The sequence below is a fragment of the Ahaetulla prasina genome, chromosome 3, assembly GCF_028640845.1.
Source record: "Ahaetulla prasina isolate Xishuangbanna chromosome 3, ASM2864084v1, whole genome shotgun sequence".
Classification (NCBI taxonomy): Eukaryota; Metazoa; Chordata; class Lepidosauria; order Squamata; family Colubridae; genus Ahaetulla; species Ahaetulla prasina.
This window is the reverse complement of record NC_080541.1, coordinates 181,568,543-181,581,099: the sequence shown is the minus strand read 5'-3', so window position 1 is coordinate 181,581,099 and position 12,557 is coordinate 181,568,543. Positions and strand designations below refer to the sequence as shown.

General features: G+C 37.6%; 1 protein-coding gene across 2 annotated transcripts in view; it reads left to right on the top strand.

Annotated features, from left to right (window-relative positions):
• TBC1D22B (TBC1 domain family member 22B) overlaps positions 1 to 11,937 on the top strand; it is a 43,090-nt gene extending 31,153 nt beyond the window's left edge. The window contains exons 8-12 of one of the 2 annotated variants that reach the window (XM_058177453.1): positions 5,396 to 5,502; positions 6,775 to 6,850; positions 7,795 to 7,922; positions 8,917 to 9,012; positions 9,606 to 11,937. In XM_058177453.1, coding sequence (XP_058033436.1) covers positions 5,396 to 5,502; positions 6,775 to 6,850; positions 7,795 to 7,922; positions 8,917 to 9,012; positions 9,606 to 9,734 — 536 coding nt within the window. In that variant the 3' untranslated portion in view covers positions 9,735 to 11,937. The remainder of the gene's footprint in view (positions 1 to 5,395; positions 5,503 to 6,774; positions 6,851 to 7,794; positions 7,923 to 8,916; positions 9,013 to 9,605) is intronic. The other variant, XM_058177452.1, reaches the window with a different exon arrangement.
• The last annotated feature ends 620 nt before the right edge of the window (positions 11,938 to 12,557 follow it).

The following is a 12,557-nucleotide window of genomic DNA, read 5'->3' as shown; positions in this document are numbered from 1 at the left end:
TCTCAAGACCCTTTCAGGGATCCTCTTAAGACCCTTTCAGGGATCAAAATTATTTGCCAATCCATGTTGAAAAATAAATAAATTAAAATCCTATCAAACAATCATGAGAAGCTACAGGGACAACGAATGCATCTATTTTAATTTTTAATACATCAAATATTTATAAATGAAACCCATATAAATAAAAGCTTTTTTGGGTTCTGCCTTAATTTTCTAGAAGTGGGAAGAGGAAAAAAATTAAGAAGCTGCATAGCCAGGAGGCTGCAGTATTGATAATCTTCTGCTTGTTGCCTTTTAACCTCTAAATCAATAGAAAAACTGCATAGGCTGTGGGATCCCTATTTCTCTGTGACACTGGAATTAAAGGCTAGAAGTCAGATGGAGAACATCCTGGAAGATAGATGGATGCAGCAGAAATTATTGTCGCAAAACGGTCAGGATATGAAGATGTCTCCTTGATCTGGAGAGAAGAATTTTCAGCACTCTGGATCCAGCATCCAGTTGCCTTTTCAGACATAATGCCTCCCGCTAATCCACAGAGCCTCAGTTTGCCATTCCTCCCCAGAAACCTGACCTCAAATTCTTGTTCCTAAGGAAGCAAAAAAATACGAAGAAGTGGCAAAAAAAATCTGATGATCCAAATCTACTTGTATCTGGAATCAAAGTACATAAAATCCTATATTCTGCCTCTTTTTAAAATCTTTAAAAATTGAAGTTTGTAAGAAGGTAAATATTATTCATAGTTGCCTGTGCAATTGTATTCTGTGATTGCATGCTCTAAAATTAGGCAGTTTGCTTTTAGAATGAAATAATAACTTACAATATAAACAATAATGCAGTATAAATCTTGAATACTTTTATGCTTAATGAGGGGGCGTTAAGAATGTCTTTATTGATTTACGCATATCCTGAATAATCCTGCAGGCTGGATTGGTACCAGGGAAAAGGCTTTCCACCAAGTTTCTGACTATAATCAATCCCATTCCTAATAGAATTAGTTATATACAAAATAATCCTATTTTTTTTTTAAAAAAAAGAGAAAATCTGAGAATCACACGCATCCTCCCCACCCTCCATTATGCTATTGTTGCCTTTCAGAGAAGTTTCTGATAACATTTTAGCTTCTATTACTTTTAGGAGTTAAGGAATTTCAGAAGTTAGGTATTGTGATATTTTCTCCTCCACTAGGATCTAGATATAATATAGGGTTATAATACTCAGTTTGTAAATTACAATTTTCAAAACAATTTACTGACTGTCAAGTGGTGCTGTATTTGACAGAGCGGATTTTATTTCATAGAACTGAAAGCAAAGAGCAAAAATTTTAAAGAGTTCTAAGTGCTCCTGTAATCAATTAAAAACAGCATTAAATGTGTTTAATGTTGTAATTTGAATGTTTCCCCAAAAGATAGCTTTCTTGAAATGGTTGTCACCTCTGAAGTTGGCTGAACTGTGGCCATTTTCTTTTTTGTAGACTCTAGGGAGGTTTCTTTTCTCACTGCTTCAGGGCTGACACAACCTGGAGTGAAGGGTCCAGGGAGTGGGGATTGTAGAGATTAGCTGGGGGTTGTACTCAAAATAAAATTCTTTTCCCCGGGAATCAAGGATGTTTGTGCAGATGTTCGCAGGATGGAGACTGAGGTCATCTAGCAACTGGGCTTTATGCTCATTGGACCATATGACTGAGACTCTGGGGGGAAGTGATAAAGTTTTACTTTTAATTGGGGGGAAAACCAGCTCCAACTTAGAGCTGGTTTTCCACCAGGAATATGCCAATTTGATATGTCCTAATAAAATCTTATCTGAGGAACTTGCTTGCTTCGGAGTTCTTATTGAACTGGGATGTATTACTTGGAACACTGACAATGGTACTATTAAAAAGAAAACTGGTTGATTAGATTGGTAGGCATATATGATTTCAGCCTTGGTCACTTGACTCAAACATAGGCCCATTGCCTTTGCTTTTTTGAGTGTGTGGAAAATCCCTCTGATTCTGTGAGGACTTTCCTTTCCTTTAGAAACTGAATTAACTAGCATTGGAAGAATTGGGCAGAAACTCTGGTTTCTCTCTTAAAGAGGTTGTTCATTTGATTCTGCTGATGCCTTAGGCCAGTCTCATTGAATAGTGTTCTCCTTTCAAGTTTGGTGAAAGAGGTGTGGGGAAACAGTTAATAATTGCTGCAGATGCAAATTACTTAGAGTTAGATGTCATTTTCCGACCTCTGATGGATAAAAAAACCTGTTTAAAAGCTGTTAAGCTTTTGTGAGTCTGAAGTCTTTTCATAAATTAGCAATAAGCATTGGTGACAATATATGTTTCATAGATTCAGGGAACTGCCAGAAGCATCTCTTATCTCTGCTTCTCTCACTGTGTCCCCTACAGCCATTTCCATTACACTAATGCTACTTACACACTGTTCACTACTGGGCTGCCACAGGGTTGGTACCTCCTTGCTGTTCAGTAATATGTTTTCTTCTAAACTTGATGGTTAATCTTGAGAAGCAGTAAAGATAGAGGTTGTTATTTTTCAGCAAGTTGAGTGTTAGGTTCAATTAAATGGAATGAAGGGCATATCAAATGAAGTCCAGTTTCATTCACCATTCCAATTAAGTTATTGGAATTTGTTTAAAACGTATTTTGGTGGTAAATTCACTTTAACAAAATCAAGTAATTCAGTCAGTCAAACTTAACTTGGGAATATACATATATAGCAGTAGCTACGTATTAGCTCTAGAAATTCTAGAGCCGTGGTGGCACAGTGGTTAAAATGCAGTATTGCAGGCTAACTCTGCCCACAGTCTGGAGTTTGATCATGATGGACTCAAGGTTGAATCAGCCTTCTATCCTTCTGAGGTTGGTAAAATGAGGACCCAGTTTGTTGGGAGTGATATAATGACATTGTATCCCGCCCAAAGAGTGCTATAAAGGACTATGAGCAATATATAAGCCTAAGTGTTATCACTACTGTGAAAGATATTACAGACATTTATGTAGCTAAGTTATGACATAGCAAGCTTGGAACTTCAGAACATAAGAAAATGAATTATTGGGTGAAAGGCTACTTACTTCAAGATATGCATCTTACAATACCAAGCATGTGCATGAAGGTGTGTCTTGATTATTTAAACATAATTTTAATTTTGTATCTGTGTGGATCACTAAGATTAGTTTTGGAATGAACATCTTTGGCTCATGGTAGAAGTCCCTGGGAAACAAGCAGAGTGGAGTTCCACATTTATGAGGCTAGGGTAAAAGTGAATGCTGACCCTTCAATTGATTTATTTTGTCCAATATGTCAGCTGCCTGGATAACAAACCCAAAAGTACTAGCTACTGAGCTTACCTTAAGAACTCCACATTTACATTTCACAAGCCATGTTATTGTAAAAAAAATGTTTATGGATAAAAAAAGAAAGATTTGCCTACTAAGGCTATTCTCAAACACCATAAAGATGTCCTTCATACCAGAGAGGGTAATACTGAGCCAATATGGGAATATAGATGTTTATCACACAGCCTTTTTTCCCTTACAAGGCTGACTGTAGCTTGTTGTGAGAGTGGTTTAGAATAAGAAGCAGCTCAGAAAGGGGGTGGGGGTGGGGGTAACCCACACAAATAATTGCTGATCCCTCTAATCCAAAATCCTGCTGATTTCAAGATCCTGCATAATTATTTCAAAGTGAAAAATGCTGAGAGATTGTATTGCTGATCCTTCATATCATGTATTCTTCACCTCTTGTTCCTGAAATTTATAGTTTCTATTGCATTTACTCAAAGCTGGTGTCATGTCCAACTCTGTATTAGTCACTGAAATTAATTTTAGAAAAGAAAAAAAAATACTTTCCAGATTAAATTGCAGCAATTGTAAAGTTGGAAAGCAACCAAGAATATTGGGGGGGGGGGCATCTTTGAATCTGACTTTATGAAAGAACCAGTGACAGTCCTGCTGTCAAGTTTTTAGTTTTGAGATGGATGGTAAAATCTTTCTGGTTAATAGGATTCGAGGAACAGCCATATCCAAGGCAAGGAACTAGAGGCCAAAACAACTTTGGTTAGTCCTATCCTGATGTCACTTCATAAAGGCTAGTGCCTGCGTTTTAAAAACAAGTATTCTTCAGAATACAGAGCTGTCAATCTCTTGTACTGAATAGAGAGCTCTTACTATTGAGGGAGGTTTGAATGATTTCTCCATTGCATTATAGCTCTTTTTCAGTGCTGCCAACCAAAGTGTTTCTTAGTAAAACACTCAGATAGATGTGATCAAAGCATCTGCTATTAAGAGAAGCAAAGAATAGCAAGATGTACATATTTTTCTGCCTTGAATGGATTTGTGAATAGCAGTTTGCCATAAAAGAAATTAAAGCATGCTTTTTAAACATGGTAATCCTGTCTTGCCATTTCCCCTCATCAATAATGACAATTGCCTGAGCTTAATATTATCTGAAGATAATATATTTGGACAAAGAGTGACTGTGGACTCATTTGTATATTGTATGCATAGACACTGTATTTACTCATCATACTACTTCCTGTCAGAATAAGCAGAACACAGATATGAAAGTCTGAACCAAATAAATTAAAGACACAAGATAAAAGAAAAACACATAGAAGTAGTTTATACTAGCACTATTCATTATTCCTCCCCATGTCCCTGCTTCTATCAAGTTAATACACTGACTCATACATGAACTTTTATTTTTTTAAACTTCTTTAGGAATCTCCTCAGTTCCATTCAACCACAACCTTTTCTGCCTCTCCCTTCAACAGTCTCTGTCTCTCTTAATAAACGTCATCCTGCAGGGAATCTATTTCTATCCAGACCTCATTATCAAATGAAATAGATCTAGGAGATCATACAAGAAAACCAGTTGTTCTTTGAGCAAATAAATTTCCAAAAAGTGGTATTATTGCAACACACAACTTTGCTAAGAACAGATAAAGTCTTGTCATTTTTCAATTTTGCATGTCTTTTGCAGATACATATACATATTTTGCAGAACCTTTTCGGCTGTGATAGTCATGGGACTTAAGTCATGCATGTTGTCAAATTCTGAGCAATAGCAATTCAGAGTAGTCATGGTCTTCTCCAGCTTCTGAGATTTGAACTACTTCTGCCATCATAATGGCCATAAATGTAGTTATAAATCAACAAAATCCAGTATGTGTTTAGCCATTGAGTGATCTAACTGCCCATGCATTCTCCCTCCACCTTTGTATGGACTTTCACATTGTAGACTTTCACATGCAACAAAAAGAAACAGAACTCCACCAACAAAAGGAAGACCTGATAGGATATCACTTCTGTTTTTAGAAAGACATAAAATAAATAATAGAGACAGACAAGGGGCGTATATCCCTAAGCATTATTCTACAATGGTACACTTTCTTTTTTTAGAAGAGGATGTGGAGAACTTTGATGTAACAAACCTGTCTCAAGATGTGCTGCAAAGCATCGAAGCTGACAGCTTTTGGTGTATGAGCAAACTGCTGGATGGGATCCAGGTAGGACATTTATCTATACTGACTCAGGTCTCCAGGGGACCTCTTCCTTGGATAATTCAACCTCTGCTATTCCCAGCCATTTCTGCTGCTTCATGGCCACCCAAGGATAATGTGAAGTCTACACTTTCATAATTTTACCTGCTTTGGCCTCTACACTGAAGGCAATGTACAAAAGCAAGCGCACGTCATGCTTAAAAAAAAATTCTTTGGTTATTTAAATATTATGTCTCCCAAACGTTCAATTTGAATCATGGCAATCTATTACTATGCAATCATTTGTTTTTTCATTTTCTCTATATTTGTTCAATTTATTCTGGATTTGTTAGTTCTAGAGAAAGAGAAGGAATTACATGGATACTGAAACAGCATTTTTTAGTCCTTGAAAATCTTAATAATGCTTTCCTCTGCTTAAATTCCTGTAGTTATTACAAATGTACAGTCAGGCATATCTTCACAGCTCTAAGGGCTAGAAACATAATGTAAAACTAATACAAAATTCTCAAGAAACTTAATTGAATTCCTAGTTTAACATTATGCAGGTTTTATCCATAATGTGCAAAAGCTATATTCAAATCAATACAATGTAGCTCAATTTGATCAGACACTATCATATAGACCAAAAAATGTTTGATGTACAAATAGAAGTTATTTAGCCACATACATTTTTATGTATGTGGATAAGCAAGTGGGCTACTGAGGGAATTTTACTGCTTTTGACAGGAACACGCTAATTATAGTAGCAGTTTAAATTTATATTATTTTAAGGTGTGTCACCTCAAAAACAGAATTTTTGAAAATCTTGTAGGAGATCTTTTTTGTAATATACTGGTATCTTTAATTGTGAAGATATTGTATACATAGGAAATAATTTCTGTAATTCGTGGAAAACCAGGTTTTCCAGAATGTCTTATAACCAGATGAAATCAGCGGTTTCTCCTATCTGTTCATGCTGTGTTGACTAAACAAACTGAGAACATCAGGTTGTTATGTTACCGGCAGTCAAAGAGGGCAAGAAATGGTTAATACCCAATTCTCACCATCATTTGCTATTGCATATGAACATTCCATAAGGAGCATATCCATCAGATATGTCCCAAATATCAGAAATTTATGGTAGGGTCTATTGGATATATAGAGTTTCATATCTTATTTCTGGCATTTTTGGAATGGCCTGCTTGAAAGCCCTGGAAAACCATTTTCAATAACTAAAAAGGTATAAACCTGTTTGCTGGTCTTGCATCCTCTTAAACACACAATATATCTTTGCTTCAGGACAATTACACATTTGCACAACCAGGGATCCAAAAAAAAGTCAAAGCACTGGAGGAACTTGTCAGTCGTATTGATGGTAGGTGAATTTGAGTTTGACATCTGCAACTGAATTGTAACACTCATGGATTCTCACTTGAGAGAAAAACATAGGGTGTGGAAAACAAACAGTTGACATGAGACCAAAGTCATAGGCTCTTTTTCTCAATTGTCTTAGGTGACAGTCAGACTGGGAGGCTTGTTAGAAATAGAATACTCTTGGGAAGAAGGGGTGAATAGGAAATCATAAGCTGATAGGCTCGTAAGAAAAAAAAATAGCAGAAAAAGGGCTAAAATTTATAAAATGTTAAGTAAAAGGCATTTTGTATGGGCAACCCCCCCCAAAATGGCCACATTGATGATAGGCTTTAAATAATTGCTATGTCCACAGCTCTGTTTATAAGACTTTAAGAACTCAAGCATTTGAACTTTCCAAAATTCTAATGGGAGGCTATTCCATAGTGTGGGTGCCAGTGAAAAAACACACACAGGTGTTTCTCATATTCAAATAGAATACAGTAGAATATATCTAGCTCAGGGTTGATCTGTGGAGTCCTTAGTGCTCTCTGAGCTTGGCTATTTGTAAGACATTTGATTACCCAACTAGATAACATCATCACTGCAAATCAGTATGGGTTTTTTTCCCTATTTACCTACAGTAGCTTGCCTTTCCAATGTTGTTGGTAGAAATATAGTTTTTTCCTTTGCTAGTTTCTTGATAGAAACCGGACAGAAAAACAGACGTTTTTCACATTCCCCAAATCTCAAATGCAGGCTAAACATCCTATCTGAGATGCAGGAACCAGATGGATAGAAGTAGGCAGCCCTGCAGGACATGATAGGTCAAAACCAGCATGTTGAATTGTACTCAGAAGTAGAATAGAGACAGCAAGCAAAGATACTATTTCAGGGAGATGTGATTTCTGCTAATGACAGCAAATTGATCAACTATTTGCCATTTGCAAATAAAATGTCCTGTTTCAGAGCAGGTACACAGTCACTTTAGGAAATATGAAGTGGAGTACTTGCAGTTTGCCTTTCGCTGGATGAACAATCTCCTGATGAGGGAGCTTCCTCTTCGCTGCACCATTCGCCTTTGGGACACTTATCAGGTTTGACTACCTAGATTACCACAGTTCACTGTTCGAAGCCCACCTTGATAAAAATGGTGCCATGTGACTTTACCCAGATACCTTTTCCTAGCGATAATCTTACATGGAAGCAGGCAGTAGTATACTTAGATCACTTATTTATTTATTTATTGGATTTAGTTAGCCACCCATCTCACGTTTGTAACTCTGGACAGCTCAAACGATTGAATTAGCAAGAGCAAAAAACTGTCAAAACAATTACAACAAACCATTAAAAATGATTAAAACAATTAAAGTACTATAAACAAACAAACAAACAAAACACCACACGAAAGTGCATTCAGACTCTTAAAATGCAATGGAACCAATTTGTGGGCTCCATATTTCTGAATGGCAAAACCAACTTTTCAGTGCCTTCTGGAAGGCCAGTAAGGTTGGGCCAGTCTTCTCCCAGGATTCTAGAGGATAGGTCTTTACAGGTAGTCCTTGACTTATGACCATAACTGAGCCTAACATTTATACTACTAAATGAGAGAGTTGTTAAGTGAACTTTGCCATATTTTATGATCTTTCTTCCCACAGTTGTTAAGTGAATCATTGTAGCTGTAAATTTAGTAACACGGTTGTTAAGTGAATCTGGCTTCCCCATTGACTTCCCTTGTTAGAAGTTTGCAAAAGGGCATATCATGACACCAGAACACTGCAACTGTCATAAATATGAACCAGTTGCCAAGTATCCAAATATAAATCATGTGACCATAGGGATCCTGTCAGAGTCATAAGTGTGAAAAATGGTTCTAAGTCACTTTTTTCAGTGATGTTGTAACTTTGAACAGTCACTAAATGAACTGTTGTAAGTCAAGGACTATCTGTATAAGATCATCACAAAATAGAGCTCTGCCACTCTCCTTGCACGTAACTTACATGTATATCCACTATAAAATGTAGAAAAGCAGTGAGAAATAAAGCATGCTGATAACAGTGGTTGTAACCCCAAGTGATGTGTTCTTTTCAGTCTGAGCCTGAGGGATTCTCTCATTTCCATTTATACGTCTGTGCTGCATTCCTGATTAAGTGGCGGAAAGAGATTTTGGATGAAGAGGACTTCCAGGTAAATCATCAGCAGGCAACCACATTTAGAAAAGGATGCAGTGTAATTATCCTGCTTGAAAACATATTTATTTCAGGGAAGAGAATAGAATGAATATATACAGCAGTGTTTCTGGTCTGTGATTACTTTACCCAGAGATGCAGACATTTTCTCTGAGTGCTTTAGTAAAATAATTTCCACAGCTGTAATATCTGACTTTCTAATATCTGATTGTCTGTAAGTAAAGCAGGAAGTGAAGATTTCATGTTTAAGGCTTCGACCCCAATCCTGAGACAGTGTTTTTTCCCCCACTGGTTATCAGGTTCAATACTGCCTGAATCATATCCCCAGTGATCTGATATAGTTCATATTGAATTAAATGTAGGTTTTGAGATTATTTTGGTCCAGGCTGCCTGCGTGGTTTTGTGTTTTATCTGTTTTTATGGGTGTTTTGATTTGGTATGTCTTCCAGAGTCCATTGAAGTTGGGCCACGATAATAACTTTGAATAAATAAAATAACGGAACAGAAATGCAATGCCACAAACACATAAAGCACTTTTGCACATTTAAAGTCAAGGTCACGTCTCTGAGCTGTTTCTTTTCCACATTTCAGGGCCTTCTAATGTTACTACAAAATCTACCGACCATACACTGGGGCAATGAAGAGATTGGACTCCTCCTTGCTGAAGCCTACAGACTAAAGTACATGTTTGCAGATGCTCCCAATCACTATCGTCGATAGGTAGTCGAGTTCTGCCTTTGCTTCTCATTGTGCTGGCACAGTTTCAATCACTGTGGCATTTGATCACCTAAGCCCTCGGACACACTGACCAGGAGCCCAATCTTTGCTGTAAAAACGCTCCCATCAGACTTCTGTCTTCACTTTTGTGTGTGCCTGCCTGCCACTCCATGTGTGGACGTGCCACTCCAGAAACCATTAGTGTCCTGCTGTGATGGTGGCCTGAGCTTGGATGGAAGTGAAATGAATAAACAGAACTTCTGAATGCCCTCCAAGTTTCAGCCTAGATAGTCTTAAGTCTTGCAGCCTCTTGTTAACCTGCTAAGCACAGACAAACTCCTGCACTTCCTGTTTGGCCTGTTTTTATTTTTTTTCTTGTTTCCCTCTGTTTCTTCTTCGGCGGTTGTTTAAACTCCCCAATGAAGATGCCTTACAAAGAGTCCTGCCCAAGAGAAGGCAGTGCTGTTGAACGCAAGACACTCTCAGGCCTTAGCTTCACTCTGCATGTCTGAAGAAATGAGGCATTTCAGGCATTAACAAAAGACATATATACTCCATGTGCATGCTGCCACATTCCTCTTGTGCAGCATCTTTGTGTAGGATGGTCCATACACATTGAAAAGGCTGTTTAGTTCATGCACAATTCGGAAAATACAAGTGAATGAAACAGAACTCCACCAGTGATTGTTGGACTGCCTAACCTGGTATGTGCACTGAACGTAGGGGAAGGGGGGAGAGCTGTGCTTTTTCCTCCCCTTCTTTTTTAGAAAAAAAAAATCCTTTCTGTGACAATGACACTCCTGTAAGGCATTATATGTAAATTGTGTTCTTGTGTATATGGGTAAAGGTTGTACAATATAAGTCTTCTGTTTGTAGCAGATATGATTTTATATTTATAGTCTGCCTCTCTGGCGTACAAATGCTGCCCAGGTTACAAATAACAATGGGCCTCCTGCTTCCTCTGTCCATCAGGTTTTAAAGCTGTCAACACATCTGCACTAGCACATTTATTCTTCCCCAGAATGCACATTTCATTTTTATCAGGAAAAAAAAATGACTCCAAAGCAGAATGACATTGCATGACCTCCAGTGCCAAGGAATTTGAGGGTCTGAAGATTTTAAAAACTTGCTGCTGAACCATGAATTTCATGGAATTTTTTTCTGCAGGGTACCTGCACTTCCCAAACAGCACTTGAGCTTGCCCCTGTGGAAAGCAGTTCTCCTCCAGCTGCGGCAAAGCACATGGCTATGGGCATGTCTTTGACAGGGTTTGTGTCCCGTCCTGTATCTTCTGGATGTCTATGCTCAGCTATACCCACCCTTTCTCCAGGCAGAGATCTCTTCTTTCAAGGCTCCAACCTCTTCTGAGGAGACAGCAGCTTTAATACCACTTCTTCTCCTTTCCACTATTATTGCAGTGTGATTTCCAGTGAAAAAAGGAGTATATATATATATATTAATTGACTGGTTTATGCAGGCAGCAGTACAATCTCATTAGTGCCAAGCTTTGACCTCTCAGATCACATTTGTTTCCATTGGCCAAATTCTTCAGATTGTGCCGGGCTGACTTCGGCTTGTCTCATCAAACTTCCAACTGCATCCACCTCATTTTGTTTTTCTTCTGGGAGTTAAAAAAGGAAAAGCAATCTCCTGTGTTTTTTTCAGTGAGCGTGTCGGGTGGGTGGGTGGATATTTGAGGTAGAAGAACACAAGACCCTTGCCATAATTCAGACACCAAACAGTGTTTCGCAAGTTGCTTGCCTAACTGGGAATTGCTTTTTCAGGCATTGACTGGATTTTCCTTTGTAAGTGTGTATGTGTGAATTTGTTGTTTCCATTCAGACAACAACCTGGTGGTCATTAGTTTAATATGACTGATTAAAAAATAATCCTACTTGTGTCACCAGTCTTTTCTTCTTAGGATTTCATGAGGTTATTAGTGGAGCTACCAGAATGTAGGGAATCTTCCTCTCTATCAATTCTGAGTGGCTTATTATTAGTGAAAATTTTCTTTGAAAATCTTCACTCTAAGCTTTCTCCTGCTTGTGATGAAAATTCTTCCGTATAAACTACAGAATATTACACATTAGATGCCCAACATATGAATCTACAAAGTCTTTTTAGAGCACCCAACCAGGCAGAAGCCAAAATATTTCTGCTTCTCAGTATTCCTTGACAACTTTTAAAATTCATGTTGGGCCCATTTCTATCAGGAAAAGTCTCTTTAATCATTTTGCTTCATATAAATTTTCCTTCTCTGATACTAGATAAAGAGGCAGAGGAGGGAAAATGCAAAGTGCCTTGTTTTTTTCAGTACCTTGCCAGAATTATTTGAATAGTGACACCATTTTTAGGAATCAGAGAAAATCTGATTTCTCTGCCTGCCAATTTCGTAATTTAGCAAAGATAAGGAATATTTATGAGTAGATCTCTGGGTAGTTAATTGTGTATTCTACTAGTTTAGCAATACCAAACATACTACCTACATTAGACAATTAAGATCTCTGATCAATACTAATTTTTTGTATATAAGAAGATTTGCATCCATGCAAGCAGGTGAGCCTGATGAACATCTTGTGAATCAACAGGTAGTTTCCCCCAGAATTATTTTTTTTACATTTGGCTTTAAATTGGTGAATGTCTGAATTCTGTTAAGATCTAAATGTAAGCAAGAAAATATCTCTTGCCTGAAATTTAGCCGCCGCCTCCTTTCTCCTGCAATAGGATTGCTAAGTGGAAGAAAACTTTAGGTGTCAAAGGCAGCGGCTTTTGTCAGTCCACACAGTCTTATCAAAAATCCTACCTGATTCTAAGCTTCTGTAATAT